The sequence below is a fragment of the Clinocottus analis genome, unplaced genomic scaffold (genome assembly GCF_023055335.1).
Source record: "Clinocottus analis isolate CAN_PGR_092001 unplaced genomic scaffold, fCliAna1.0.p SCAF_8, whole genome shotgun sequence".
In the NCBI taxonomy this organism is placed as follows: Eukaryota; Metazoa; Chordata; class Actinopteri; order Perciformes; family Cottidae; genus Clinocottus; species Clinocottus analis.
Window position 1 is genome coordinate 11,018,681 of NW_027176240.1, and position 27,847 is coordinate 11,046,527.

General features: G+C 40.0%; 3 protein-coding genes across 6 annotated transcripts in view; 1 reads left to right on the forward strand and 2 right to left on the reverse strand.

The window, feature by feature from the left end:
- Positions 1-3,675: 3,675 nt before the first annotated feature.
- On the reverse strand, positions 3,676-6,479 carry cutc (cutC copper transporter homolog (E. coli)). The gene is made up of 9 exons (XM_068568274.1): positions 6,373-6,479; positions 6,183-6,261; positions 5,903-5,962; positions 5,598-5,807; positions 4,878-4,913; positions 4,621-4,754; positions 4,459-4,486; positions 4,283-4,388; positions 3,676-4,174 (listed from the first exon to the last, which is right to left on the reverse strand). Exons 2-9 carry the CDS (start codon positions 6,250-6,252, stop codon positions 4,063-4,065), a joined length of 756 nt encoding a protein of 251 aa, XP_068424375.1. The 5' UTR covers positions 6,253-6,261; positions 6,373-6,479; the 3' UTR covers positions 3,676-4,062.
- A 340-nt stretch (positions 6,480-6,819) lies between these two features.
- Positions 6,820-11,174, forward strand: cox15 (cytochrome c oxidase assembly homolog 15 (yeast)). The gene is made up of 9 exons (XM_068567370.1): positions 6,820-6,981; positions 8,130-8,317; positions 8,421-8,543; positions 8,812-8,998; positions 9,173-9,340; positions 9,475-9,556; positions 9,799-9,953; positions 10,089-10,202; positions 10,288-11,174. The coding sequence occupies exons 1-9, from the start codon at positions 6,907-6,909 to the stop codon at positions 10,417-10,419; spliced, it is 1,224 nt and encodes a 407-aa protein (XP_068423471.1). The 5' UTR covers positions 6,820-6,906; the 3' UTR covers positions 10,420-11,174.
- LOC137779524 (A-type potassium channel modulatory protein KCNIP2) overlaps positions 9,806-27,847 on the reverse strand; it is an 81,963-nt gene continuing 63,921 nt past the window's right edge. For 3 of the 4 annotated variants that reach the window (XM_068567375.1, XM_068567374.1, XM_068567373.1), the window contains 7 exons: positions 15,475-15,599; positions 15,250-15,319; positions 14,812-14,882; positions 14,492-14,599; positions 13,854-13,958; positions 13,693-13,755; positions 9,806-13,332 (listed from right to left, as the gene is read on the reverse strand). In XM_068567375.1, the coding sequence (XP_068423476.1) occupies positions 13,285-13,332; positions 13,693-13,755; positions 13,854-13,958; positions 14,492-14,599; positions 14,812-14,882; positions 15,250-15,319; positions 15,475-15,599 (590 nt within the window). In that variant the 3' untranslated portion in view covers positions 9,806-13,284. Of the gene's footprint in view, positions 13,333-13,692; positions 13,756-13,853; positions 13,959-14,491; positions 14,600-14,811; positions 14,883-15,249; positions 15,320-15,474; positions 15,600-16,294; positions 16,394-27,847 lie in introns of all 4 variants that reach the window. The other variant, XM_068567372.1, reaches the window with a different exon arrangement.

The window sequence follows — 27,847 nt, forward strand, 5'->3', positions numbered from 1 at the left end:
CCACTGACACTCCTCAACGCTCTGATTTGTCTAAAGTTCAACATTTCAGGCAGATGGCTGTATGTTTGAGAAAAAGAGAGAGAGAGAGAGAGAGAGAGAGAGAGAGAGAGAGAGAGAGAGAGAGAGGGGAGTTTGCACAAATATTTCTGTGCTGTTTTTCCTTGTGTTGGGGGGAGGGCCCACCCAAAAAGGGAATGTGTTTAGGGAAGGGGAGGAGTGAGGCTCATTAGACCCCTTTTCCTGTTTCCACTTATACTCTGGTTGCTTTTACTTTCTCTGGAGGAAGACACATTTTTAAGTCACATCAGATTGATTTTAGGCACTCGTGCTTTTGAATCAGCGACAGGAAATGTACATTAAATGATCAAAAATCACATGTTTGTGCTACTGTTTAAAAGCACTGTGTTTTCTTCATGTGTCATGTTAATGTCCAGTTATTTTTTAAGTGCTACAAGTTCAACACAAACCACTGAAACAAAAAGCATTGCTGTTGGTGTGTACAGTGTGTGTGAGTCTGTCTGCGTTGAAAGAGGAAGAAGAACACATGACACAAAAATCTATTAACAGTAGTGTTTTGTTGTAGGAGTGATCCATGTGTGCGTGCCATCCATAGATGATGCAACCACTTCAGCATGTGGTTCTCAGCTTTATACGGTCAATTTCTAAACAATTTTAATTAGAAACAGAGCTGATAAATAACTTGGTAAACATGATTTTATTATTATAATTAGTGGTGTCAATAAGCAAACATCGTAATAAAACTTGCCTGAATTGCAGTGGAGTGAAATTAATACTCAGCATGGCCACAGCAGATTTGTATTATAGTATTCATTTACATTGCTGAAAATAAAATTTAGCACCAAAGAAAGTCTGTCAAGTCTTTCAAGGACTGTGGCAATCCATATAACAGAATACTTGGACTGTGTGGCGGTTAATAATTACATGTTTGATAACATCCTCATATATTACTCGTTGCCAGGATAGCCATGTGACATGTGAAGACAAACCATGTGTATTTGGAGAGCACTGTAACTGAATCTGATAACAACTACGGTGCTATGCATGAGCTTATACTAATTAGTGCTTAGCAACTATTGACTAAGTCTTAATGCTCGTTGCATAATAGTGAAGTGCAGTTACTTTATTAAGAAGTAAGTTTAGTGAAGTGACTGGATAACTTTGCTCCAATATAACATGAACATGTGTTCATCAGTACAAGTTCCACTTTGTCTTAGTCATTCAGATGACTCAGCAAACCTGATTCTTAAGACAACCTCGGGATATTTATTTGTATGGGATCAAACAACTGACTTTTGACGACCTTCTCCAGTATCTTAGAGAGAAAGGGAAGGTTAGAAATAGAAGACTGTGGTACATAACCCGTTAGTAAAGACACATTAATAATATCTAGTAGAGAGGTGCTAATTAAAGACAAAACTTCTTTAAGCAGCTTCATCAGAACAGAGTCCAGGAGACAGATAGAAGATTTAGAAGTAGAAGCCAGCAGCAGAGAGAGAAGCAAACACACACACAAACACACACACAACACATGCAAATGAAGAGCAAGCACACACACGCACAGCGTATGCTCGACTAACAAACACAGGCACATACATCCACTGATGAAACAAGGATACAATCACATATTTAGAACAGGCATCAAGTTAGTTGCAGGGATATAGTGTATATGTGTATATAGAATACCAGTGAACCTTTTAAGGAAGCCAGAAACGATTTTGATATGTGGATTTTTAATGTTGGGTTGTTTTTTTTTTTATTGAAAGTTGATTTTAAAGTGTTTTTCTCTTGTAGATTCAGGAACCACAGACTTAGTGTGGAACACACTAAGTCTTTTTTGTTGTCAGACGTCTGTCCTCCACACACAAAAGGTTTAAAAAATCGTACGCACTCCCATCCAACATGACCATGGTCCAATATAACCCGTCACACTCTGATATGTGCCTTAGGCCTGTACATAGTTAATGGTAGACTCTTTGGGGAGACTCACATACTCCTCAGCTCTTGGCTGTAGTGTAGTCGACTATGCTCTCACTGACATGGACCCCTCCACTGTCTATGCGTTCACTGTCAGGCAGCAATCCCCTCTATCAGACCACAACCAAATAAATGTCTACTTTAAAACCTCAAAGCAACTCAAACTGCCCAAGAAGGAGTCCAGTAAGCTGTACAAACTCAACCCAACATGCAGATGGGCCCAAGATAGTGATGACAAATTTCTCATGGCACAAAACTCCCCCGAGCTAATTGATAAAATACTGGAATTTAGGGGAAAACAGTATGACATGACCACAGCTGGTGTTAACATGGCCACTGCTGACGTCAACACACTATTTCACGAGGCAGCTACGAAAGCTAACCTTACCAAAACGAAGAGACAATTTAAGAAAAAGCGAAACAACGAAAAATGACAATGAATGTAAAAGTATCAGAAAAGATCTGCGAAAAATATCCAACTTAAAACACCACCAACCAAATAATCAAGACTTATGAATTAGCTTTAACGAAAATCTAAAAAAATACAAACACACAATTAGGAACAAAAATGACCACTGCTGTTCGTTATGGGGTTCCTCAAGGTTCTGTACTTGGACCAATTTTATTAACCTTATATATGCTTTCCTTAGGGAATATAATTAGAAAACATTTAATAAATGTTGGTGTTTCCCAGAGTCTTAAAAAATAGGTTGGGGCTAGAGCCTTCAGTTATCGAGCTCCTCTTCTGTGGAATAAGCTTCCACTTTTAGTCTGGGGGGCAGACACAGTCAACTCATTTGAGAGTAGACGTAAGACGTTCCTCTTTGTTGACAGTGCTTATGGTTAGTGCTGACCCCGATCTTTGATTCAGGAAACTTTCTTTCAGAGGTTGGGTCAGACAACTCTCCTCGCGATGAGGGTATCCACCCCTTTTCTTCTTTCTCTTCTTTTCCTCATCTCCCTTCTCCTCTTTTTTCTCTCCTTCTGGGTAAATTATAAGTGGTACAGTTTCAACATTTTAAAATTGAAATGGTGTCTCTAGCTGAAAGCATGGCAGAGGCTTTACCTTTTGAAGTTGAAGAAGTTTAAAGCGGATTTGAAGATGTTCTTCATTGGAAACCATTCATTTTTAATTTGATAAAAAGCTGAATAATTTGAAAAAATAAATAAAAAAATGTAAAAGCATAGAATAGTAGCTGAAGGTTTTGTCAACATTTGAAATTTTAAATATTGTCACTAGCTGAACATATGAAGAACCTGTAAACGTTTGAAGTTGAAGATGATTTGAAGATTTCCCCATTGGGTCCCATTCTAAAAAAAAATCCTAAAAAGACAATATTCAATTCAACAATTCAAAAATTTGAAAAGTCAGATATATGAAATGTCATAGCCGTCATGTCCTTAAGTAGCTGAATATTTGAATAATTTAACATTTTTCTGTAGCTGAAAATATGAAGGAGTAGATAAGGTCCAAAATACGGATGGAAGAAATAGAAGAGTAAAAAGTTTATTAAAGATTTGAAGAACGATAGTTGGAATGCTGAAGAATGAAGCATTCCAACTAATGAAGCATGATTCTGCATTAGTATGGAACATTACTGTAACTAATTACATAAGAGACTGGTTTAATTGCAGGAGACATTTGACAACATTTGCAATAAAAGTATGTGAACTGAACTGTTCAATCATTTGGGACTTTATTTGAATTCTGAGCAAACTCACAATGTTTTTGTCATTGTAAAAATATAAAACTTTTCACGGTTCAACTGAATAGTGACATGATAATTTGAAAAAAAGATACTTTTCTGAAATAAGCAGCAGCACTACTTTATTACACTTTTTCTGAGGCAACAATAATATATGTAAATTGTTCAGCGACGAGGCTTTCCCTTTACACGGACTGTTTGATCAGGTTGTTTTTTTTTTTTTTGAAAGGTGAAAAAGTTCCAAAATGTCTACTTATTCTGGGCATTATTTCAAATAAATGTTGACATAGCCATATAATTAGTAATGATCACTTTTGAGGTATTTGCTTTGTTATCTGTCATGATTGTGCAGAACATATATTTACAAGGTATTTCTGGCTATGGCATTGAGAGTGCGGACCTTGCTCACATCTGCCACCTTCAGACCGTACTCTGGTGCTGAGAAAGCAGCTCCCATCGTCACACAAGTGTTCCTGCACATAGAAACATTACACAGAGAGCAACAACATACTTTAACTTGTATTCCTTAAAGTTGAAAGGCATATTGTAAAGCATGTAAGGATGGAAAAAATTATTCATACCTGAACTTCATTGCAGAATCCCTACCGGAGCGGGCTGAGCAGTGAAACTCTTGAGCCCCAGTGCCCTCTAGTATTCTCTGCAGGTTCCTTTCAGTGATACCTCCTCCTGTTTTTAAATACATAAACAATAAAAAAAACACATATATATGTAACAAGAAAAAAGACAAAGTACTAACCTGGCATGATGGCAATTCTCCCTTTAGCCTGTTGAGTGAAAGGAAAGGTGGAGAATGGGACATAAGAATGGTAGAAATAGAGACACCGAAACAGACAAATATACTTGCCATCTGCTTACATGCAAACATGTATGTGTACTGGTACATATCATTTATACATACCTGATCAATTAGCTGTTTAATGAGAGGGAGTCCCTCCAAAGCAGAGTTGTCACAGCCACTTGTCAGAAGACGCTGGAACCCTAAAGATACCAGAGTCTCCAGGGCAACCACTGGGTCATGAACCATGTCGAACGCTGCAGTGAGATTAATATCAGTATAAAAACGTGACTCATAAGTCTTTGGAGGCACCAATGAATCACTCTAAAGGGCTTCGACTTTCAAAAGCGTGTAATCTACATTTGATTTAACAGTGCTACCTCGGTGGAAGGTGACAGGCAAAGGTTGAGCAGCAGCTGGAAAGCCAAAAATGACAATCAGAAAAAAACACAGAATGATACAAAAACCTCACAAGTTGCAGTATTAAACAACAACTGCAGCAAAATGGAATATAGCCATCATTAATATTATTTATCATACCTCTACCTTTCCCACTATGGCATGTCAAGAGGGCAATTGACTATGTTGAGGACAAATGCAATTTTTTTTATATGTAATACCTTTTCAAATAGTGGCTACATGTAAAATACCCTTAAGGGTACACTATTTTCATTAGTTTCGAATACACTGGTCGTTTGTTTTGCTTGTGTAAAGGTAATATTTTGAAATGGCATTTTTGATTTGGTTTGATAACATTTAAAGAAAGAACATGGCACAACCAATAACATTTCTGTTATATATACTGTATTAGTATATATATATATATATATATATATATATATATATATATATATATATATATATATATATATATATATATATATTAGTGGAATTGAAGAGGCCAAAACCCCAGCAACACTTGTAGTATAAAGAACACCATTAGTTTCTCAGACTATTGGTCACCTTGAAAGTAGGTGAAGTAGGGCCAGAAGCACTTGCTTTGCTTATTTCGTGGAACTGTATGTTATTCATTGTTAAGTGAGCATCTTGGTTGTTTTTGTAGGCTCAGAGATTAGATCAGGTGCATAGGAAGACAATACCTAGAAACTCCATACAGAGCTCTGCATCCACTCGTCCATCGTCTGTCAGGGCTCCCAGCACTAGTCCGTCGGCCCTGTGCTTCTTCATCAGCTCTATGTCCTTCCTCATCACCTCCACTTCCTGGTCAGAGTACAGGAAGTCCCCCCCACGAGGCCGGATCATTACGTAGACTGGAATTTTGACATACTGCTTCACAACCTGCAGCAGACCTGTGGCAAAGCAATTAATGAAGGCTAATGTGATCATATGGACTGGTCTGGTACTCAAGAGCTTAGGGTTATGTCCAGAATTGAACTGCGCTGACCTTGACTGGGTGTGAGTCCTCCTTCCAGAAGACTAGAACACAGTTCAAGTCGACCTGCACCTGTAAAGATAAAGACACGCTCAGACAACACATATCTACTTTTATGGTCTGTGACCTTTGAGAAATGAAATAACATTGCATGCCGATTTAAGTGTACAGACAAGATGAATTGTATGATTGACTGCATTGCAATCTCTCCATGTACTTAATGCATGTATTACCTCTTCAGCAGGTAAAGTGAGTGTAATACATGAGAGTGAGTTCACTGCACGTCACCAACCTCCTCGTTCAGCGTTGACAGCAGACTCCACGGAGTCCACACACGCCTCCATTAAAAAGTTATCTGCCATCCTGAGAGCCTGGACAGTGAGACAGACAGGAACACAAAGAGGTGAAACGTGAATATGTTTGCAAAACATAGGCTAAAACGTACACAATCCTTTAGCTAAAACAAAAAAAGAAACAACTACCTGTCCAATTTACTTCCTATCGATTCATGGGACCGTGCCACTCAATTGGAGGTGATATAAAGGCGGTACATGTTGTTCAGGTGACTTCAACTCGACTGACAACCCAGACAAACCCTGATACACCGTTTTCCGGTTAGTTAAATTTCTTACACAAGGTCTGCCGGGTGGGCGGTGCTATGCTGGGTTTAGCGGGAGGAGGCTGACCGCTCGTGCGGGATACGCTGAGAACCAAAACATGCACCATCTACTTGGAAGTCCCGTCTCAATCCCGATAATAACATTTAGAAAATACTGAGTAGTACATATATTTATGTTATGTATGTTATGTATTGTGTTTTAAATGTAACAAATATAATTATAAAAATACATAAATATATATAACGCTAACTTTGTTCGTCGGCTTGTTGTGACGTCATGAGGTTAGAGTTGAATTAGGAAACATGATTTTGTAAGCGCCACTAAACATCCACCTCTGGCTAACGTGACAGCTTCAACTTGTACTGCAGGATATTAGCGAACCACAAGACCTCAAACATGTTGGTTTCTTCTCTGCGGACATCCATCTTTCGCAGTTGCACAAATGCAAGAAAGGGATTTCAACACAGCGGCGTGAGTACAAAGCTACCTGCTGATATTAGCTTACATACGTTAGCCAGGATAAAGGGCAGACAAGCAATACTAAGAAACGACACTTCAGACCTATTTGCAGCCGTTTTTTATTTTACTTTGGTGTTGTTTCAACACTTACGCACCGCTCACTTAGTTCGTTAGTAGTAGTAGTAGTAGTAGTAGTGTTAGCGTGAAAAATTATTGGCAGCCTGGTGTAGCCTCCAGAAGAATTCAGTTCGACAACTTCTCTTGTTCTGGTAATTTATTTCCTCGATCACAGGTAAAGTACCAAGCTCCGCAGTTGCAAAGGCAGGGAGCAGGGACCGTTTAAAATAGCCGGAACTTCGGCTCTTTAATACACGGTTTTCCGTCATCAACATATCATAAGCAAAGAAACATTTAATTGGCTCTAAACTGTCAAGAGGAGGAGAATCCTGTGTTCTCATCTCTTTTCACAGAAAGGGACGTGCAACATCCAGTCTGCTTCTCTCTAATGTCAATATACTAATAAACAGGTGTGTGTGTGTGTGTGTGTGTGTGTGTGTGTGTGTGTGTGTGTGTGTGTGTGTCGTCGTATGTGTTTTATTCAGTCAATCACAATAAGTAAAGTCACAGTCTAAAACAGAAAGACTGAAGAGGTCTACATAGAAGCATAATGATTATATATTTCTATCCTAAGTTATGATCAATTAAATCAGATAATTAATTTAATATAAAGAAAAACACATATTACATACATAAATACATTTCATTCATACTTTTAACCTTCAAATATATATATATATATATATATATATATATATATATATATATATATATATATATATAATATTATATTATATATATATATATATATATAATATTATATTATATTATTATAAACTATCCTTATAAACTTCACCTTATATCTTCTATCCTTTTGAAAACCAAAACTGAGTTGCCCATTTTTACATTCATGTTAACGTTGTTCTATCATTGAATTTGACTGTATAGAAATACATATTCTTCTAATCCCTTTTTTAGTTGTTGTTTTTTTTTACAGTGAATGTACAAACAACTCATTAGTATTTATCTAATGTAGTTAATATTCATATTTGTCAGCAAGGTGAATGTGACCTCTTGTTCCCTCTTTTAATTTTTATCGTCAGCGGAGTCCACAGCTGCGAGACTGGCTTGTGAAGAGAGGTCAGAGCACCATCGCAGCAGAGGCGGGGGCCTCCTCTGCTCAGGCAGCAGCTACGGTCCCAAACGCGGCCACGAATCGCATCCTGGGTCGCTGGTTACTTGGCTGCAGCGGACTGGTGGTCGGGGCTGTGGTCCTGGGTGGTGTGACAAGGTAAAGTGGCTTCCAAGTGAAGCGTCTGTTTATTTTATTGTCTTGTTTCATTGTCTAGTGGTGTTGGTATGTACACATGTATATGTGCATGTGTTTCAATCAGGCTAACAGAATCTGGGCTTTCTATGGTGGACTGGCATCTGGTGAGAGAGATGAAGCCACCTCAGTCGCGAGCCGAGTGGGAGGCTGAGTTTTCTAAGTACCAACAGTTTCCTGAATTCAAAATGTAAGGCCCCATCTTCTCTGTTTGCCTCATTAAGATATTTTATCAATACATTTTTAAAGACACCCTATCATTAATAATTTTGGCTTGTTGTGATAAGCAATGTTCTCACCAGACGGGATTCTACACACTGACCTATATTTTCATTTAGTAAGAGCATTGCTTTCACAACTATGTCATTGAATATGCCTCAGTGGCATGTTGTAAACAAAATAATTAATTGTGTCCTTACTTGAAAGAGCAATTGTCTGTTGTCATTATGCTTTCCCAGAATGAACCATGACATGACACTGCAAGAGTTTAAGTTTATCTTCTACATGGAGTGGGGTCATCGTATGTGGGGAAGGCTAGTTGGACTGGCGTACGTCCTCCCCACTGTTTACTTCTGGAAGAAAGGATACTTCTCTCGCTCCATGAAGGGAAAAGTGCTTGGGCTTTGCGGATTTGTCTTCTTCCAGGTAAGACTCACTACAGCTACAGTAATGGGAGAGGAATGTTTATCCTTTTTGTACCTCACTCTTAGTGTTCGTTTTGTCTTTAGCGTACCAGGATTGACTTCACGACATTTGTAGTCAAGTTGCATGCATGTCAAAAATACATGAATGACTATCATTGTGTGGGTGCCATCTTAGGGCCTTCTGGGGTGGTACATGGTAAAAAGCGGTCTGGAGGAGAAGCCTGAGTCTTATGACGTCCCGCGGGTCAGCCAGTATCGCCTGAGTGCTCACCTTGGTTCTGCCTTGTTGCTTTACTGCGCCAGTCTCACGACAGGACTCACTCTGCTGATGCCTGCACACAAGGTACAGAGGCTCTTGCCTACAGGCCACTTATGATAAACTCAGTCTACATCTCAACTAATCATATTTAACCTCGATCTGTGTCTGCAAATGTCAAGTTGTTTTTTTTTAATACTGACGACAACTTTTTCACTCAGCTGGTAGAAACCAAACGCCTCATGCAGCTTAGGAGGTTTGCCAAGGGAACTGGTGGACTCGTTTTCCTTACTGCTCTTTCAGGTACTGTTTGTTCTTCTGTGACTGCAACGACGTAAAAAAACTGAATCCATTCCTTTTAAGCAAGATATAAAAGCAATCTATATAGTTATATAAGTATATATACACACGTGTATATAAGTATACAAGGACATAATTGATTTTATCTCTAATCTAATGTTGCAGACTGTTAAGATAAAATACATGAATGTAGTCCTTTTAATGCAGATTTATTTGTAAACATTTTTACAAATGCTTTCACATAGGTGCCTTTGTAGCCGGTTTGGATGCTGGGCTGGTGTATAACTCCTTCCCAAAAATGGGAGAGCGGTGGATCCCAGATGATCTGCTGGCTTTCTCTCCAACCCTGAAGAACTTCTTTGAAAATCCCACGACGGTGCAGTTTGACCACAGAATTTTGGTGTGTTATTATTTTTCAAGAAAGAGTCTACTGGGCAACATTTCAACATACATTAAACATTATTTCCCCCTATCCCATTCAGTTTGAGGGGCGGCAGTAGGTTGTTGATGGTCCGCTGTATTTTATTTTTTCCAGGCAATCTCTTCTTTGACCGCAATTACAGGCCTGTATCTGTTTTCACGGAGGATGATGCTTCCCAGGAGGGCTAAGATTGCCATCAGCCTACTCACAGCAATGGCCTATGGACAGGTAGGCTGTCATTCAGCCCAAGAACATGTAAACTTAGTCCATTGATCCTTAGTGTAACTGAACTCCATGTGTTTGTGCTCCTCAGGTGGCCCTCGGTATCAGCACCCTGTTACTGTATGTCCCCACTCCACTGGCAGCAGTTCATCAGTCTGGATCCGTAGCTCTTCTCTCACTGGCCATTTGGGTTCTGGCAGAGCTCCGCAAGATGCCCAAATAAATGATCACTGCTTTATGGACAAAACCAATCCCTACTAGCCACACCTCAAACCTCTAAGAGCCAGCAGTGTCATTATGAACAAGTCCTTCAGCGAGAAAAACGAAAGCGTTGAAAATGTAAAAAATATTTATTTAACATTTGACTATTATGCATAATTACGTTGAAGCATCTCTCCTGTGGTGCTGCAATGTAGTCCTCATGTGGTAACATTTAATTATTTCAGCACACTGTTATTAATGCAGTGTCATGAGTGTTGTTGATAAATACACAAATACATCAAAGTTGTCGATGAGGAACTGTCTGAAGCATTTGTTGATGCATGTTATCGTCAGAAAATGACAACTTAATGTGAAGTGTTTTGTTTTGCAAGCAATCAAACACACATGCAAAGCAAAATCAAGCACATTTATATAGTAGATAGTTTCTATCGAGCTTTATTGAAACGGCCACACGATTTCCAGTAAACATACGGGTTATTAATTTGGTTTACAGCCAATTTCCTGCAGGAATATCTTGAATAGACTTTTTGATCTTGTTCAGGATGTTTTGATTGTAAATTTGGTTACCAAGTGGTTGCTCACCTTTTGCCTTGTCTGGTCACACACTGCCTGTTAGTTGAATCAGATGTGGCTGTTGGGATTATGTGTAAATAATGTATATTTCAATTATGATGCTTTGTACTTTGCCTTATTTCAATAAAGACACTGATGTACTGTCTTTATAATTCAAATTTCAGTCCATCTTTTGCATAGTAACTGTGAATTTTATTGTCTCTGTACAAAATATATACATTTTGAATACGTAATGCAACCAGTTGAGGCTAGCTAGCTAGACAGTCAGTACAACAGGTTAGTAGGTTTTCAAGACACAGTACATGCGGGTATAGACAGGTTTTACTTGTGGTCAGGAATGGAAGTTAAAAACTATTGGCAAGGAACAATCAGAGCCAAACCACTTTTTTTCCCCAGAGAACAGAAGTAAAAAAGAAAATGAAACAGAAAATAATGTCAGGTTGGATGTGCATATTTTCATCAGGGCTTTAGTGCCTCCTATATTGTGCTCTGATAGGGTTGAGAGGTTGGATAAGATGTGTGGTCGAGAACATTATTGCTATTCCATGTCTGTCTGTCGGCATTTAAAAGATACTGGAGCCTATTTAATTACAGTGTGTCTCCCTTACTTGCACTATTCTAGTTTGAAAAGAAGCTGTTTTTATGTGTTTCTTTAACAGGGACAGTGGAAATTTACGTTCACAGAGTTAAGCAAGATCGCTGTATTTCATCAGCAAGCCCCATCAGTGTTTGCAAATTATTCAATTGCCACTTACCAAATGATATCCTTCTTATCTCTGATTGCACCTTGCCCTACATACTACACAGCATCTCCCTCTCTCCCCCAAAGGTGGGCTATGTATCGTAACTCAGAGTGTCTGTATATACCTCTTTAATTAAATCTTCTCTTTGGTGTTCCATAGGGAGGGAGGATACCGCATGAATGGGACATAAAAAAATGTATTAAACCATGTCTTTCTCACTAACAGTACACACACTCACACACAGACATACTACGCCTCTTGAAATTGAATGAGCCTAATTTAATGCAACAAGGACTTTTGATTTTTTTTTTTTAAGTGGTAGAACCTGCTACAGCGACATTACATTTCTGATTACAATAAGTTCACGAATACAATCTGAAATCTAATATATTCCCTTTGAATGTACATTGATAGACTAGTATGACTGTGTCATGTCTGTTCTGTGTTGAAAGAAGTGGATGGTCAAAACAGCTCCTCAACTATTAGTGCAGTCCCCTCGGTGAACTGCCGAGTATCACACCATTGGGAATGCTAGAAAATGTACAACAGTCAATAGACGTCTACAGCTAGGACTGTAATAGTTTGGAAGGCTTGGAATTTTTCTACCAGAATCCCATGAATGGAGGTTGGTGTTGTACCATCAGCCTCTTACATAGGTAAGATGGTGAAATCTCCTTTTGTTACACATGCACACACACACATACACACATACACATAGGGTGAGGCACCTGTGAATGACTAGGAACAGCAGACAGACAAGCAGACTTTGGAGTATCTCTGTAAATACATAATTGGATATTAGTGACATCATCATGCGATATTGTAATCTGTTCCTCATGGAAAACAACATGATTGAACCTCCATCTGTAAAAAAATCACTCTGATCTTTAACATGTCAGCTGTTTCCTCTGGAAGTGTCTTTCTCACTCTCATCCACAAGAGGGTGGTAGATTCCTTTCTATTTCTATGACCAGTGCACAAGCGGTCCAGCAGCTCCTGGGAGGCATTTGCCACAGGATCAGATTTACAATCCAAATCTCTGTCATGACAGGGAGCAGTGATCGTAGAGGAAAGTTTGGGGCAACGTCCTCTTTCTGAATTCAGCCAGTTAAGCTGTAATAGTTCCACCATCGGTAATATTATTAAGTTAAAGTTCAAATAAAACAGCTGGAGGGTCTTGCATGTGACAGTTCATGTGAGCCCGCTGCTTGCCTTTGTTCTCTGTGCCTTTTGAGTAAAACTAAGGTTCTACATGATCAGGAAAGGAGTCAGGCGACTCCATTGTTGCTTGGAGAAACGTCAATGGGGGTCCAGGAAGCGGGAGACGGCCTCTCGGTGCCCTAAAGGCTCACAGCCCTCAACAGACATACAAGCACAAGCTTGCAAGTCAGAAGATGGCCAGACACACACACACACACACACACACACACACACACACACACACGCACACACACAAACACACGCACACATACACTTTTTTTTTTCAATCCAGATTCCGTTTCCACACAAGCTCTGCTCCCTGGTGCCAGCGTCCTCTCTGGTCCAGATGTTTAGATGACGTTGTCAAACAGCTGCATGGACTGCATGATGTTCTCATCCTAGACAGAGATATGGTGTTTGGAGAAGGGGACATTTCTTCTCATGTGCAAAGTGAGAATTAATAGTTTAATGAACCAGTTACAGGTAATCTTGCTCTGTCCAAAGTTTAAAAAACTAGCACCTCTTAAGCTCACTTAATGAACATGTTGTTTGTATTTAGTTTTATCTGTACACAAACAAAATTCCATATGGCAGTAAAAATCCTTCTTGTATTTATGCTGAGCTACGTTTATTAGCTCTTTGCTCCAACCGCATACTTAACTAAAAGACAAGGAAGTGGTGTCAAACTTCTCATCTAACTCTCTGTAAGAATGCAAATACGCATATTTAAATGTCAAACAGTTTATTTTCCGACTCACCTTTTTGCATGACTCAATGAACTCTTCTATAGTGACAACTCCGTCTTTATTCCGGTCCATTTTCTGAAAAGGAAAATGGAGCAGAAAATTTGTACTTACTGAAAAGTGATCATAATTTTGTACATAACTTCGAACAATACTGAAGGGTTTGTACAAAAGACCTGGAAGAAGCTCTCCACGTGTTCTCTGGGAATGTCGTCCTGCATATTGGGGTACGTGTACTTCCCCATCATGTCATAGATGGACTTCATGATGTCCAACATCTCCTGGAAAGAGAAGGAGAAGATAGCATCAGGATCATCAGGAGAAAATAGCATGAAGGGTGTAAAAATTGTTGGACAACATAAAGAACAACTTTGAAGCTGGGCCATGGCCAGGTTTGAGTCGTAGAGCTTCTTTGTTAATTTAGCCTAATTTGATTAAAAAACAAGTATTTAGACCGATTATTATTCACCGATTATTATTTAATTTTGTTGGTGAAATATTACATCAGTGACCACTTAATTTCAGTCACACCCAGAAACAACTTGGTTATGTAAAGTTCATATAGAGCCAAATACACAGAGGGTACGGTATGTTTGACATACTGGAGCACAGTCCAAACTTTCAAAATAAAAGTTGATGTATTCAATAGATCATAATTCTAGGAGACATTTCCACACATGGTTTCCACCAAACTCAAAAGGTACAAATAGCAACAGCCTCCACATCACCCAAAATACAGAGAAAATTACCTACTGCCCTGCTTACCAAGTCCTTTGGAGACAACAAAGAACAAGGTAACATCTGCGTGTGTTACCTCTTTGGTGATGCATCCATCTTTGTTCAGGTCGTAGAGGTTGAACGCCCAGTTTAACCGGTCGTTAACGGTCCCTCTCAAGATGATAGACAAGCCAAATACAAAGTCCTGAGATAGAAGCAGAACAATTAACTGCATTGTTTTGGCATTACTTCAAACGTGGAAAGCAGTAAATGCAGTCAAATCGTTATCACAGCACTTATCTCTGTGGGCACATTTTAGCGTGAGTAAATATGTACACAGTCATGTTGGCAGATTTAACCGGAGCACACATTTGCTCTTATCTCTAAAAATGAAGCTGATATAAGAATAGAGCTCACCTCAAAACTAACTGAGCCGTTCTTGTTAGTGTCGAAGGCTTCAAACAGGAAATGTGCATACATACTTGAATCTGCAAAGGTAGACACTTACAGTAACCTGTGTGCCCTCAAAACATGAAGCAAACTCTTTGAACAGCTTGGATTAGGAGCCAACTAAATATAGCCAAGATATAAGAATAATTTCAGGTACAACTGGAGGCGAGTGGTTAACATTTCATCAACCTAAATATCATGAAATGAAAATGTGCCTCCTCTCTTTGCAGAGCATGGACTATATGGCTCAGCAAAGCGGATTTCTAATGAGTTATTTGTTTTAATTGTGATGTGTACTTTTACAAATAGATGCTGTTATCTGAAACATATACATGTCTAAAAGATAGAGGGAATATGGACACAATTGGAGCTCTTCCGGTTGAGCAGAAGGAGTTGACAACTCACCTCCCTGTGGAAAGAACTGGGAGTAAATTATCTTAAAGTTCTCCTCATTCACCACACCACAGGGACACTCCTGGGACACAAATGTGAATTGAGAAAACTCATTAGTTCCCACCTCCCACAAAATATAAATCTTAACTCCCATAATGATGGAACTAGAACCAGACTTTTTATGTTAATTTTTTGATTTGCACTCTGCCTTGTCATTTCTTCTCCAGCCAGACCTACATTTTTGAAGCCCCTGTAGAGGACTTGCAGCTCCTTCTTTGTGAACTTAGTCTGCTCCTGCAGCTTGTCCATGCTTTCTGGGCGATGACACACGGTAGATAACTCAAAGTCATCTTCCACGCTGTCTGTGTGAGGGAGGGACACACGGTTAGCCAGTGTGTATCATCACTGCACACACACCAACCTCCAGGGCCGCCATGACCAGGACAACACATTTTTAATGAAGTCATCAAACTGAGCTCATCATACAGTGTAAGTCTCATGTATAAAACAAAATAACATTATTTTTTATTTTCACAACCATGTTCATCTTGTTTTATCATTATTATTTCACTGAATCAATGCAACTCTGAGGTTACTAAGTTAAGCATTTTCCACACATTTGTCCAAGCAAAGCAAAACCTTGTCAGGAAACCATCTACTAAAGGGCTTTTCTTTTCTTAAAACTCATTGTTAAGTACACTGGTGAGTGAGCGGAATACCGAGAAAGTGAGAAGAGGCGTGAATGAAAATGGTAAAGAAGAGACATCTTACAAGCCCATTAACATATTCCCATCGGTTTGTCCAAAGAAATACCTGTACACACACACACACACACACACACACACACACACACACACACACACATTCCATTGCCCAAGGGAACAAAGCACATTGAGTGTGTTCCTGTGTGACTGAATGTTGTGTACACTGAGTGTTTTGCTGGGTGTGTGTGTGTGTACATGGCGGAATCCACACGAGCATCTGCGTGACGCTTTTGAATTCACTAAAGAGTTGTTGGGGGTAAGTAGAGATGTATAGAGAGTGGAGGAGCACTTGCTTTCACTGACTGAGGGGACAGCCTCGGGCTTGCAGCATGGCAGCAGCTTGAGGAATCGCTGCTTTATGGTTTTTTTGCTTTGGCTGTTGGAAGGATTACCTGTAATCACCAACCATAGCACAAAGGTTAAACATACACGCAAGTCTGCAAAGTTTTCACACACACACATGCCTGTAAAAAACAATAACACACTCCATGCAACGGACAGATCCAACAACAGACTGATTCATGCCGTTTAGTCAAATTGGTAGTTGCCTGCTGACCTGGCTCAGTGATGGGAGACCATGAATACCGCTTCAAACGGTAGATACTACACAGCAGCACAGCGTGAACCCGGCAAACACACAGCGCCCTCAAACAGACCGGCTCTCTTGTCACAATGCCACGTTCAGCAAACTGTATGAAAAACCAGCGCAGAGCATCAATCCAAAACACAAGTCAATCATCAACGAAGGCTTTGAGTTCACTTCATATGTTAACAGTTGTATTGCCAACCAGACCCAGACCGCCCAGCACCGTATCAGGTCATCTCAAATCAAACTGCATATGATGAAAATCAGGTCAAGGAAGTAAAACACATTCGTGCAAATGAAACAGTCCCGTCGCCCCCTCCTAGCAGAACCCAAGTGGTCTGAGGGATGAAGGCCATGATGGGGGAAAAAACAATAAAACCACAGCACCTCTGCTGACTATCTTGCCTCGGTGATGCGTCACCCTGTCTCTCTGCTTCATAGAGCTTCGGGGACTCTGCCCTTCTGAACAGAATCATTTTGAGCCAGAACAGGCAGCGCACATTGGACGATGGAGACCAGAATAATACCTCCAGCCACCGAGCACAGCCCTCAGCTGTCTGTGAGATATAGTACATAGACCTTTTTTTGGTATAGACCCAACAGCTGCCAAACGATACAGACATTAATATCAAATACTTCTTTGACCATATGTCAAAAAGTACAACAATTAATCAGAGTGAATGTAGAATAATCTATAAAGTAAACTAAACCTTTAGTTAGGGCTGATGGCAGAGTAACCGCGATGTATTCAGAGCAGTGGTGGATGTGGCATTTTAATGGTGTAACTGCTTGATGTGAAGCTAATTGGACTAATCAGCCAAATGGACCAGAGATTAGATTAATTTGGCAAGAAGAAAGGCAACATGGACAACTACTATTGCACAACAACCGGTTAACTCCGTCTGCCGAGGAAGATCATGTGATATGATTGAAAGCGGAAAAATCTGAAAAGCCAAACCTCCGAGCTGCAACCTTCACACAATACTTTAATACCTGTATTGCAACCAGTGGTATATCTAACAGGTATATCTAAGCAAAATGGAAGATAGCTTTAAAAGTTGTAAAATACATTTTTAACCTTCACAAATGTGTTACAGATGCAGTTTGTCTCTCGGTGTAGCGGACTAAATTAAATTTCTACCGATTGTCCTGAAGGCCTGGACAGAGAAAGGTAAGAAAAACAATGACGTCATGATTTCTCCTTCTTTTGCTCTGCATGGAACACCGAGCTTGAAATACTTGTGAGGACCTTGAAAGCCTAATACACAGGAAACTGACAAAGCTTTACTGCTTTAGGACTGAGACATCCTTTCCTCTCTCCCTCTTAGCTTTCTTTTCTTCTCTTCTGTTTCTGTGTCTTTTGCTGCTGAAATCTTGCTAGTTGTGATGTCTTTGAGTAAATGTGCTCTGGCTGTCTTTGCCAAGTTTGTCTTGGAATAGAGATGTTTGATCTCAGAGGGATAAACCTGATAAACCTGATTTTAATTCCCCTATATATTATAAAGCACGCCCCAAAAACATAATCTACTCTATTTATCTTTCAACTTAACTTATGTTGCTTTTTATTTTTGTTTCACTGTTGTTTTAAAGCGTACTATGAACTTTGATTTGTAGAAGATGCAGTCCTTAATATGAAAAGTTGGAACTGTCCTTTATTGTAAATGAGATCAATTTGTTTCCTAGCCTTTAAATAAAAAATAAAAAAATAAAACTATACTATATAAAGTATATTATACTCCGCATCAGGCTCGGCTCGCTGAGACATTCTTACCCAGCGTGACCTGTTGTGATTGTACAATTAGAGTTCAATAGTTTCCCCTCGGGTACACAAACCATCACAACTCTTCAGCAAATAAGAAAAACAGCTCTATTTTTAACTTGATGGCAACACATTTTTGGCAATATCCAGTAACTTTTGAAGAAGCTGCGTGTCTCATAAACTCAAGAGATCTGAGGATTTTCACAAGGCACAGAGAAACTGTCAACTAAAGCAAAGGCGGCAAACATATTACAGTGAAACAGAATACTGCAGATCCAACAAATGAACCCTTCAGCTATCTCTTGGCCCTTCTGATGATGAGAGATGTGGAACTGCATTTTTTAAAAACTGTGTAACTTTCACAATATTGGGATAAAATTAGAGCTGATGGACATCCTGTTGGTGTCTGTGGTTTTAAATGAGGCCTCGGACATTTACCTAATGTCAATAACGTCCACTTTTCCTGTCTATCTTCACTGTTAACAGCACTCCATTCACTAAGTATTGCACTTTCATATTTGGTGGACCTTACAAGAGGTAAAAAAAGAAACAATGAATATGGCTCATATGGTTTATCATATCGATGGCCGAAGAGCAAAACCTCCTACCTGAAAAATGTACTTTTTGTTTTTTTGCTGAACGCTATTTGTTAAGGATACTGAATACATCACAACATATACAAAATATACACAAAACACAAAAAGAGAACTAAAGTGCATATAAGAGGGTTTCCTTCACTTTTCCTGGATAATTTTGCACATGGGAGGTTTTGCACTTTGGCCATTAAATCCTAAAACTCCCATAAAGCATTTGTTTTTCTTTAGAATCCCGCTGGGATAATCACAATCCGATGCCATCTTCATGATATTTTCTGACTTTAGAAATCTCCCTCCAGAGACACAGAAGTCATTACATTGTAGAACTCTTCATCTAGACGTATACAATCAGTGAAGCTCCCCTTTAAGCAAAAGAAAACTAAGAATAAATAAAAACAGAAAACATTTTTGGAAAGCACATTCTCATCAGTGAAAGGAGCAAGTAAAGTCCATGTTTAATAAAATAATCTTCAGACAGAAACCATTAATTGTAAGAAGTAATGTATTGAATGATGAATATCTGTGTTCTGGAAAGGAAATTTTAATTTAAATAAATTTTTGTGTTTGAGATTTCTTTTGTGTCATGAATGAAGCATGATAATCAGTTTTACCATTCTGCAAGATTCATGTGAGGTAGAAAGTTATGTATCATATGTACTTTAGGATTTCAGACAAAGCCGACACACACACACACACACACACACACACACACACAGACTCACACACACACACACACACACACACACACACACACACACACACACACACACACACACACACACACACACACACACACACACTAACAGCTATTTAGTGCAGAAATTAGGCCACTCGACTCTGTTATGTTGAATCAAACAAACAAACACATATGTAGACGCTCCTATTTCCAGCTGAGTGTTTTTCCTCTTAATGTCCCCTCACCAAATTCATCATTTTAATTCCTCCCCGCTTTCTCGCTCGCTTACCTATTCCCTTACCTGCCGTGGTGAGGTCGATAAGCCCAAGAAAGTGCATCAGTTTGAGGGAGCTACAGACCACCAGGAGGATGCCCACAGTCTGCAGCCCCTCCACCTCCCACTGTTCTTTGAAGAACAGATACATCCTTTCCCCCATCCTCCGTTTCCGTCAACCAAAATCTTCGTCTTGCCTCGGGGCAACCACTCCCCCCCGCCCCCCTCAGCCGCAGCCAGGAATGCACTGTCTTCGTCTCTTCAGTATCTCGTCTCAGTCTCCCTCTAAATGCCGGTATTCCTCCATCCTAACTCTGCACGGCTCCCCGCCCGCTTTCTTCACTGAGGGTAGATTGTTATTCTCCTCGTACCTTCATCTAGAACGGTAAGTACGTGGCAGCAGGGCTGCCGACTTGCTGCTCCACCCCCGCTGCCTCCAGGGCTGTCAAAGGTTGTTTAAGTTCCAGGTGAAGTTCGGACAATTCACTGTGTGTGTCCTGGCAGGTTGGCGGCAATTGTTTTGTGTCTCTCTCTCTCCCTCTCTCTCTCTCTCTCTCTCTCTCTCTCTCTCTCTCTCTCTCTCTCTCTCTCTCTCTCTCTCTCTCTCCTTCTCTCGCTCTCTCTCTCTCTCCTTCTCTCTCTCTCTCTCTCTCTCTCTCTCTTTCTCTCTCTCTCTCTCTCTCTCTCTCTCTCTCTCTCTCTCTCTCTCTCTCTCTCCCTTACTCTCTCTCTCTCTGCTTTTCCAGCGAGTAACTCTCAAACTCTCTACTCTCTGCCTGTCCTCCCTCTCGCTCTCTTTCTCGCCTTACCTCCGTCACTCTCCTTCTGCTGTGTCCCTCCCCATGTTTAATTGGGTCAGTGATGGGACTGAGTGAAGGGGAGGGCGGAGGAGGGTGAGGAGAAAGGGAAGGAGGGAAAATGATGGAGGAGCACTACTTGTAGGTTAAGAAGGGAAACAGACAGGAGGGTAGGGGGGGGGCATATAATAAACAGATAAGAACAATCACTCTGGAGAGGAGACAAGGAACGGATGGGCAAGGTGGAACAACAGCAAACAGGGGTATAGCAAGGACTCAAGCCAAAATCCAAATAATCAAAAAGAGCTACCGGGGGGAAAATGCTGGACAAAATTAGCAGAAGAAGCAGAGAAAGACTAATAGGAGGGAGGAGGGAGAACATGATGACGGAGAGGCGAAGCATCTGACCCAGCGGCTACTGTGGACAAACTCACAGATGTGGCAATCTCCCCTGAGTGTATTCAACTTACATGCACTCACAAACACACTGCCTGGAGTAGAAATCTGGCTATAACATGTATTGCATATGCAATCCAGTACAGTGGGGAATATTTCAGCCGTGAAGGGATATATTGATGTCACATCTGGCACACTAACATCCAACCACTGGCAGACAGAGTCGCTGAAGAACTGGGACAGAAAACAGGATTTAAAAGAATGGATGATGATGCATTCTTGGCTTTAACATACCTGACGAGGTCATGTGTGATTGACGGACTCATGACGGATTTAGGCCTTTTCACAACTCAACAAAGTGCAGCAGGAAACAAAGTTGTTCAGTAAATTTACAGTAGAAAGGATATGATATAGCCTTTTGAACCCTCGGAAACATAATATTAAGGTGGGATTTGATGAAGGAAATGATCATGCTGAAAAGGAGTTTGGATGCACTGATGTGAAACGTTCGTAGACACAGGGTCAAAAAAAATTCAGTGTTTTTATTGTCAGTCATCAGGTCACAATGGGCTGCAGACAGCATTTTAGTCCCACCACAACATCTGACCCAATCTTACCTTACATAACAATGTTTCTAACGACTTTATTTACGTTTAATTTAGCTGATGCTTTTATCCAAAGCGACCTGCAATAAGTTTCTTGCAGTGAGTTACACATATTTAAATTTAAGAGAAAAAGAACATTGGTATCACATCAGGCAGTCAGTAACCTGACTCAAGGTATTACACAAAGTACCCCCAAACAGGAAAATAGATGGTTTGTAACTTTCCTCCTGTTTTCTTATTTGACAGCCCAAACAACAGGACATCATTTGTCTGTGCCCTTCACAACAAGTATAAAAAACTTAACACTTTTTGTTTCTGACACCACTATTGTTGAGGCCTGGTCAGGTTTTGGCACAAACTCACAAGGTGCATCCTCATGCTTAAAAGATGTTGGCTTTCGGTAGGAATGGAAAGAAAACAATGCCCTTGTGAGTTGCAGTCTGCCGTTTCGATCGCCTCTGCCTGCGGACCTTGTGGTTTTATAAAACATCCAACTTCCTCCTTTTCTCTCAACGACCTGGTGTCAAAATTACCACAGGTGCTGCGGGACTTCACTCATGTTGTTTGGGGGCCTTTGCTGAAATGACTGATGCTTTTGTCCTTTTTGTCAGATCAGTCTCTGGAAGTGGCATTGGGAGAAGAATGTAAAATTACTGCATGTCAAAAGAAGAAATGGCAAGACTTCAACAAAAGTGGAACGTGATACCTTTTGAATTTAACGTGCTCTATTGCTTTAATCCTCCGCTTCATGTTCAATAAAACCCTGTTATCAAAAGGAAGTGAATGTTCTACAGGAACTGAGATGGGAGACGGGGGAATAGTCAGTCCCTCTATGTATGTGCATGCATCTGTCTGTCTGTGCCTGCAAGTAGGTTGGCTCAACGCCGAACCGAAAGAAACCAGGAGATGGAGGTTTACGGAGAGCTTGATCTATATGCCGTCACATGTGATTAATGATTCTCAGTCAAAATGAGACGCAGAGCAGTTTCGCTGCTGGGCCTCGAGCAGCAGAGCCTTGTGAGACTGAAGAACCCTACACTTAATCAGAGGCCGACTCTGGTAAACAAAATGACAACATGCAGTGATTTTGAGTTCACGTTCAAAGTCGGAAACTGGGCTCATGGACCCTAAAAGTGTGCAACTATTAATCACTGTCTTTTAAAGAGAGAGAGTCGACTGTGGCAGTTGAGTGTTTCAAGTACAATAAGAGAGAGTTCAAGCCATCTAGTGGCACTGAAGGATCAGACATTATTACAAGAAGCTCTTTATGATCACATAAATTGAGATGATGAAAGAGAACATGATTGAGAAAAGCGGTGATTAAATGTGATTCACTTCCCAACTGGTCATCTACACCGAGTTATATTCTACATAAAGCAATATACAATACATTACACATACATTTACAGGCACGCTGAATAAAACAGGCTACGTGAATTCGTGAATACTGTGACATATTTAGGCCAGCAAATTCTCAAAGTCTGCAGTTGGAGAGTCAAATCAAGGATGAAAGTGTGAGAGATTAAGGCTGGTCGCGCCAATCTGCCATACACCTACATCAAGCATTGGGATATCTGTCACATACCAAGACAGAAATGTAAGATCAATATAATACAAGTAAATGTAAAAAACTCCCCTTTAACTTTAACTCAGACGTGACGGCTCTGTGATTCCAGGAATATTGTAAGGCACTGACCTTTGAACTTGTTACTGTTGATGGGATTGTTTCTAATAATGGTAACACGAATTCTAGCTGCACTACTCTAACCCTGCATGCATTGATTTGGTGACTTGCAAATCAAAATACGTCTAGATGTCTAGGTGGCTATAAAATCGCAGTGGTATAAATCTGGATTACATAGAACAATATCATTGTATTGAATCATGTCATGAATGTATTTAGGAACTGCTCCAAACTGAAATACAGCCAAGGTTTTAAAAAAAATATATTATGTAATTGACATACTTAACAAGAGTCTACAGCCACACTAGCGGCTCAGTGAGCCTTAAGTGATAGGCCCAGCGGTGCTTGAAGCTACATGCTAATATCTGCTTGCCATGTGTTGTACAATGATGATGCTAACGTGCCAATTTGTTGACCATTTTCACCCTACAGCGAGTAGGCTTGCTCTCTTCTTAACACAAAGTGCAGGTGAGGGTGACGGGAATGGCATCAGCTTTGCATGTACTTGGTCACACATTTTGGCCTCATAATGGCACTACATGAAAAGTTTAAGTGTCACCAAAGTGTTTACTCTTCATCCTAAGGGGAACACAACATTTCATTCCGGGACATTTCACTCAAAATCACACATGTTAAACTCATGGTTAGACTAGAAGTCAGGAGTTTATCACAGTCATCAGGTTATGTTCACTGAGGATCATGAATATCTACAACATTTTATGGCAATCTGTCCAGTAGCTAATGGTCAATAGATAAACTGGCAGATAGTCATTGCCAACCCCAGAGCCTCGCCTTAAGCATGACTAAGAATTAACTAAATTACACATTACACACCATTGAATTACTAATCACTTTAATGCTAATCAGATATGAGCTCTTTGGAGTAGCTGTGTCCAACTGAGCAAAAGTGTTGCCCCACATGCTCAGAAAATGAGCGTTGTACGTGGTATAATTAGCAAGTGGTGAACGTACCAAACAGCTTCCAGAAAAATTCCTCATGCATTTCTTCTTCTCGCTTGACTTCCGCTCATCACGTCTAAATATCTGATTAGGGCAGTGAGGTTCCTCCAGGGTGGAAAATCACACAGAACTGTTTACAGCCGTTGTATAGGAGGAAGCGACACCTGTAATCCATCCCAAGAGACTTTTTCATCTTTATATGTTGATGGAGGTGCACTTGCCTGAATACTAATTAATGCAATGATAGATGCTGACAACACCCACACACACACACACACACACACACACACACACACACACACACACACACGCGTACACATACTAAGAGTGTGATAAAAAGCTAGGTTAATTAGTAAGTTGATTAGTTGCTGTGTGGCATATTTTGCCTGAAGCCAGGCACACAGAGTAATTGAAATACCTCCATATTTAGATGTCTACCTTGGCAATTATTACTCTCAAAACTGATTAAAATGTCTGCGGGTATATGTGTGTGCATGTGTGTGTGTGTGTGTGTGTGTGTGTGTGTGTGTGTGCGTGTGTGTGCGTGCATGTGTGTGTGTGTGTGTGTGTGTGTGTGTGCAAAAGGAGGAGACACAGTGGAGGTCAATGACAAATGGCGCTCAAAGTTGAGTGCGTTTCCAATTAGATATGTGAAAGAAGAGACCCATTTGCATAGATCATTTGCTTTTAAAGGATATTTTTAATACTGCGATGTGGGATGAAAACAGATCAATTCTTCTGAGACCCTTTTTATCATGAACTACAAAGCTGCTGAGGAACCGTTTTCTTCAGAAATGGTCACCACCAGGCGTGACGGATGGATCAGAGAGGTTTTGTCATTTGAGGAAACGAGACGTAATGGATTATTTAACATCAACAACATCAATTAGATAAATAGTTACATTCAGACATTTGTTTTTCAGGAATATACCATATAGTTGTTCTGTTGTGTCTTGTTTGGATACAAGTCTCTGTGAATGGAGCGAAAACAAATGTGTGAAGGGTTTCTATTTAATGAAGGATTTTTAACTATTTATGACCACGATTAAACGTGTTTGTAGATTCTTGTTCTGGAAGTGTAACGAGGCAATCCGGTTGAAAACATATTGTGTCATTTTTCTTTCACTAAAAATGCATCTTTTTCAGTTATGCATCATTTTTTTTATCTCAGCAATTGGATTAGATACACTATTAACAATGCAAGTGGTTGTCAATATTTAGTGTTACACAACACTTCTACAAAAATAATTAAACAGTGAGGTTGAAAGGCCAAAATTCTTTGACCTTTCTAAACACTTTAACTTTTACACCTGAAGAGGGCAGTGCAAGACAAGTCTCTCTCTCTCTCTCTCTCTCTCTCTCTCTCTCTCTCTCTCTCTCTCTCTCTCTCTCTCTCTCTCTCTCTCTCTCTCTTATCATTTAAATTCTGTTCCAGAGACCAGACAAACAGTGGGAGGGTAATGTCTGATCACAACCCATTAACCATTTCCAACACACTCACAAACACATCCGCCTCCACACAACACTGTAAGGGATAGTATCACTCATGTTTGCTACGATGACAACGTGTCGGATCAAAGCTCGAGCAGACCGAACAGCTTTACAGCTGTTATACTCTGAAGCTTCTTTTCTGGCACTCTGCTGCATTGATGCTTTTTTTTTTAATGCATGCTGTGTTTTTGAGTGATGTGAAGCAGTCAATCTTAATTATGTTTGCATTGCTCACAAAAATACTCAAAAACCTATTTCCATCAAATCATAAACACTTTGCTCTGCTCTTTCCTGCCAGAAGCCAAATCAGGTAAACATCCTGAACGGGTCGATACAACAGAGAAAGAAATACTTGCAGCTAAAAGGGTTGAATCTTGGCTGTCGGAAAGGTTTGGGTTCAGCTTTTAAAAGATTTGTTTCCCACTAAGACCAGTAAAACAAATCTTCAAGGGGCATGGCTGTCACAGCCACAGAGCAAACTAACCCCATTCCCTGCCAAACAAGACATTGCTATGTTAAAACAAAAAAAAGTGAAGAGTGAAGCTCAATCAGCAGCAGCCAACAGGCCAGTTATTTTACACGTTTATTGGAATTCAGTCTAGAATGAAGAAGACATTGGCATTTAAATCAATTGCAGACAGACAGCAGACTGTGCCTTTCCCAAAGTTGTTGTAAAACAAGGTGAATAATGGTCACTTGTCTGCCCAACATAAATGTTTTATCGCAGTAAAACCTGCAGCAAGGCGTTTGCACCCTTGTTAATAACACAGTTTGTGTGAGATAGTTAGCCAGTCCAGGAGAGTGAGTGGGAACTGTTGTATGAGAGAAAATTAGGAAATCAAGTTATTAGTCAATTATAGTCTAGATTAATATCAGAAGTGCAGCGGTTTGCTTGTGAACTGGACACTAAAAGCTTTAGAGCATCTTTATTAAAGTGCCTTTGTATGAACAGTAGAGTTGAATGGAGGGACATTATTCAGGTAAACTATTAAACAGCTTCTCTCATGGGACACGTTTCTTAAGGTTGATATGTAACCCGATATGCATATAACCTTTTTACATTAGCTTGACTGAATCAATTGTTCTCAAATGTACTGCTGAGATTATGTCTATTGCATTAGGTTTCCCTTTTGCTTTAGTTTATGTGCATGTTAGTTTGATTCTTGGTTCTTTCTTCATCTCCACTTGTATTCAATAGTTACATTTTAAAGCTGCCAATATGATTTCTTTATGATTGTAAAAACCTGTTCAATGCAAGTTTTATACATTTTTACAATGCTCATGCTTGGCCTGGATTTAAAACCATCATACAACAATATGTTATCTCTGTATGGAATGAGTTACTTATAATATTGTAATATTGCCGCTTTGATCCCACTAAAGCTGTTGCAGAATAGTTCACTTACTATAACTTTTGAAGAGTGTTGTGTATCAAATATCTCGTCTCGTGTCCAAGACTCTCATCTTCCAGCCGTCAGAGGGGCCGAGAAAAAAAGAGGTGCTGTTTGTAGTCAGAACAAAACACACATACAAACACACAGCGTTCTCTATTAGCGTCTGTTGAAGGGCAGTTACAATGAGGGTAGATGGACGTGTCTCTGTGAGTGTGTGTGTTTGTGCTTGGACACAAATGGGTCCTCTGCTGACCGCTAAGCAATTTACCTTCACTTATCCCAGTCACATACACACACACACACACACACACACACACACACACACACACACACACACACACACACACACACACACACATGCACACCGTGCTGATCATAGCCAAATAACCTCTTAAGAAGGAAAAAAGGTTTACTGAGCCTTTACTGCAAAATCATGAAGGATGTTTCATGATGGAGCTAAATCTATATTGGCCATCAAAGATCAAAGGTACACACACACACACACACACACATATACGCACACACACACACACACACACACACACACACACACAGACACAAACGCAGATCAGACCATTCACATATTCGACACACCAGAAAACTAAACACACTTTATATGTTGTATTTA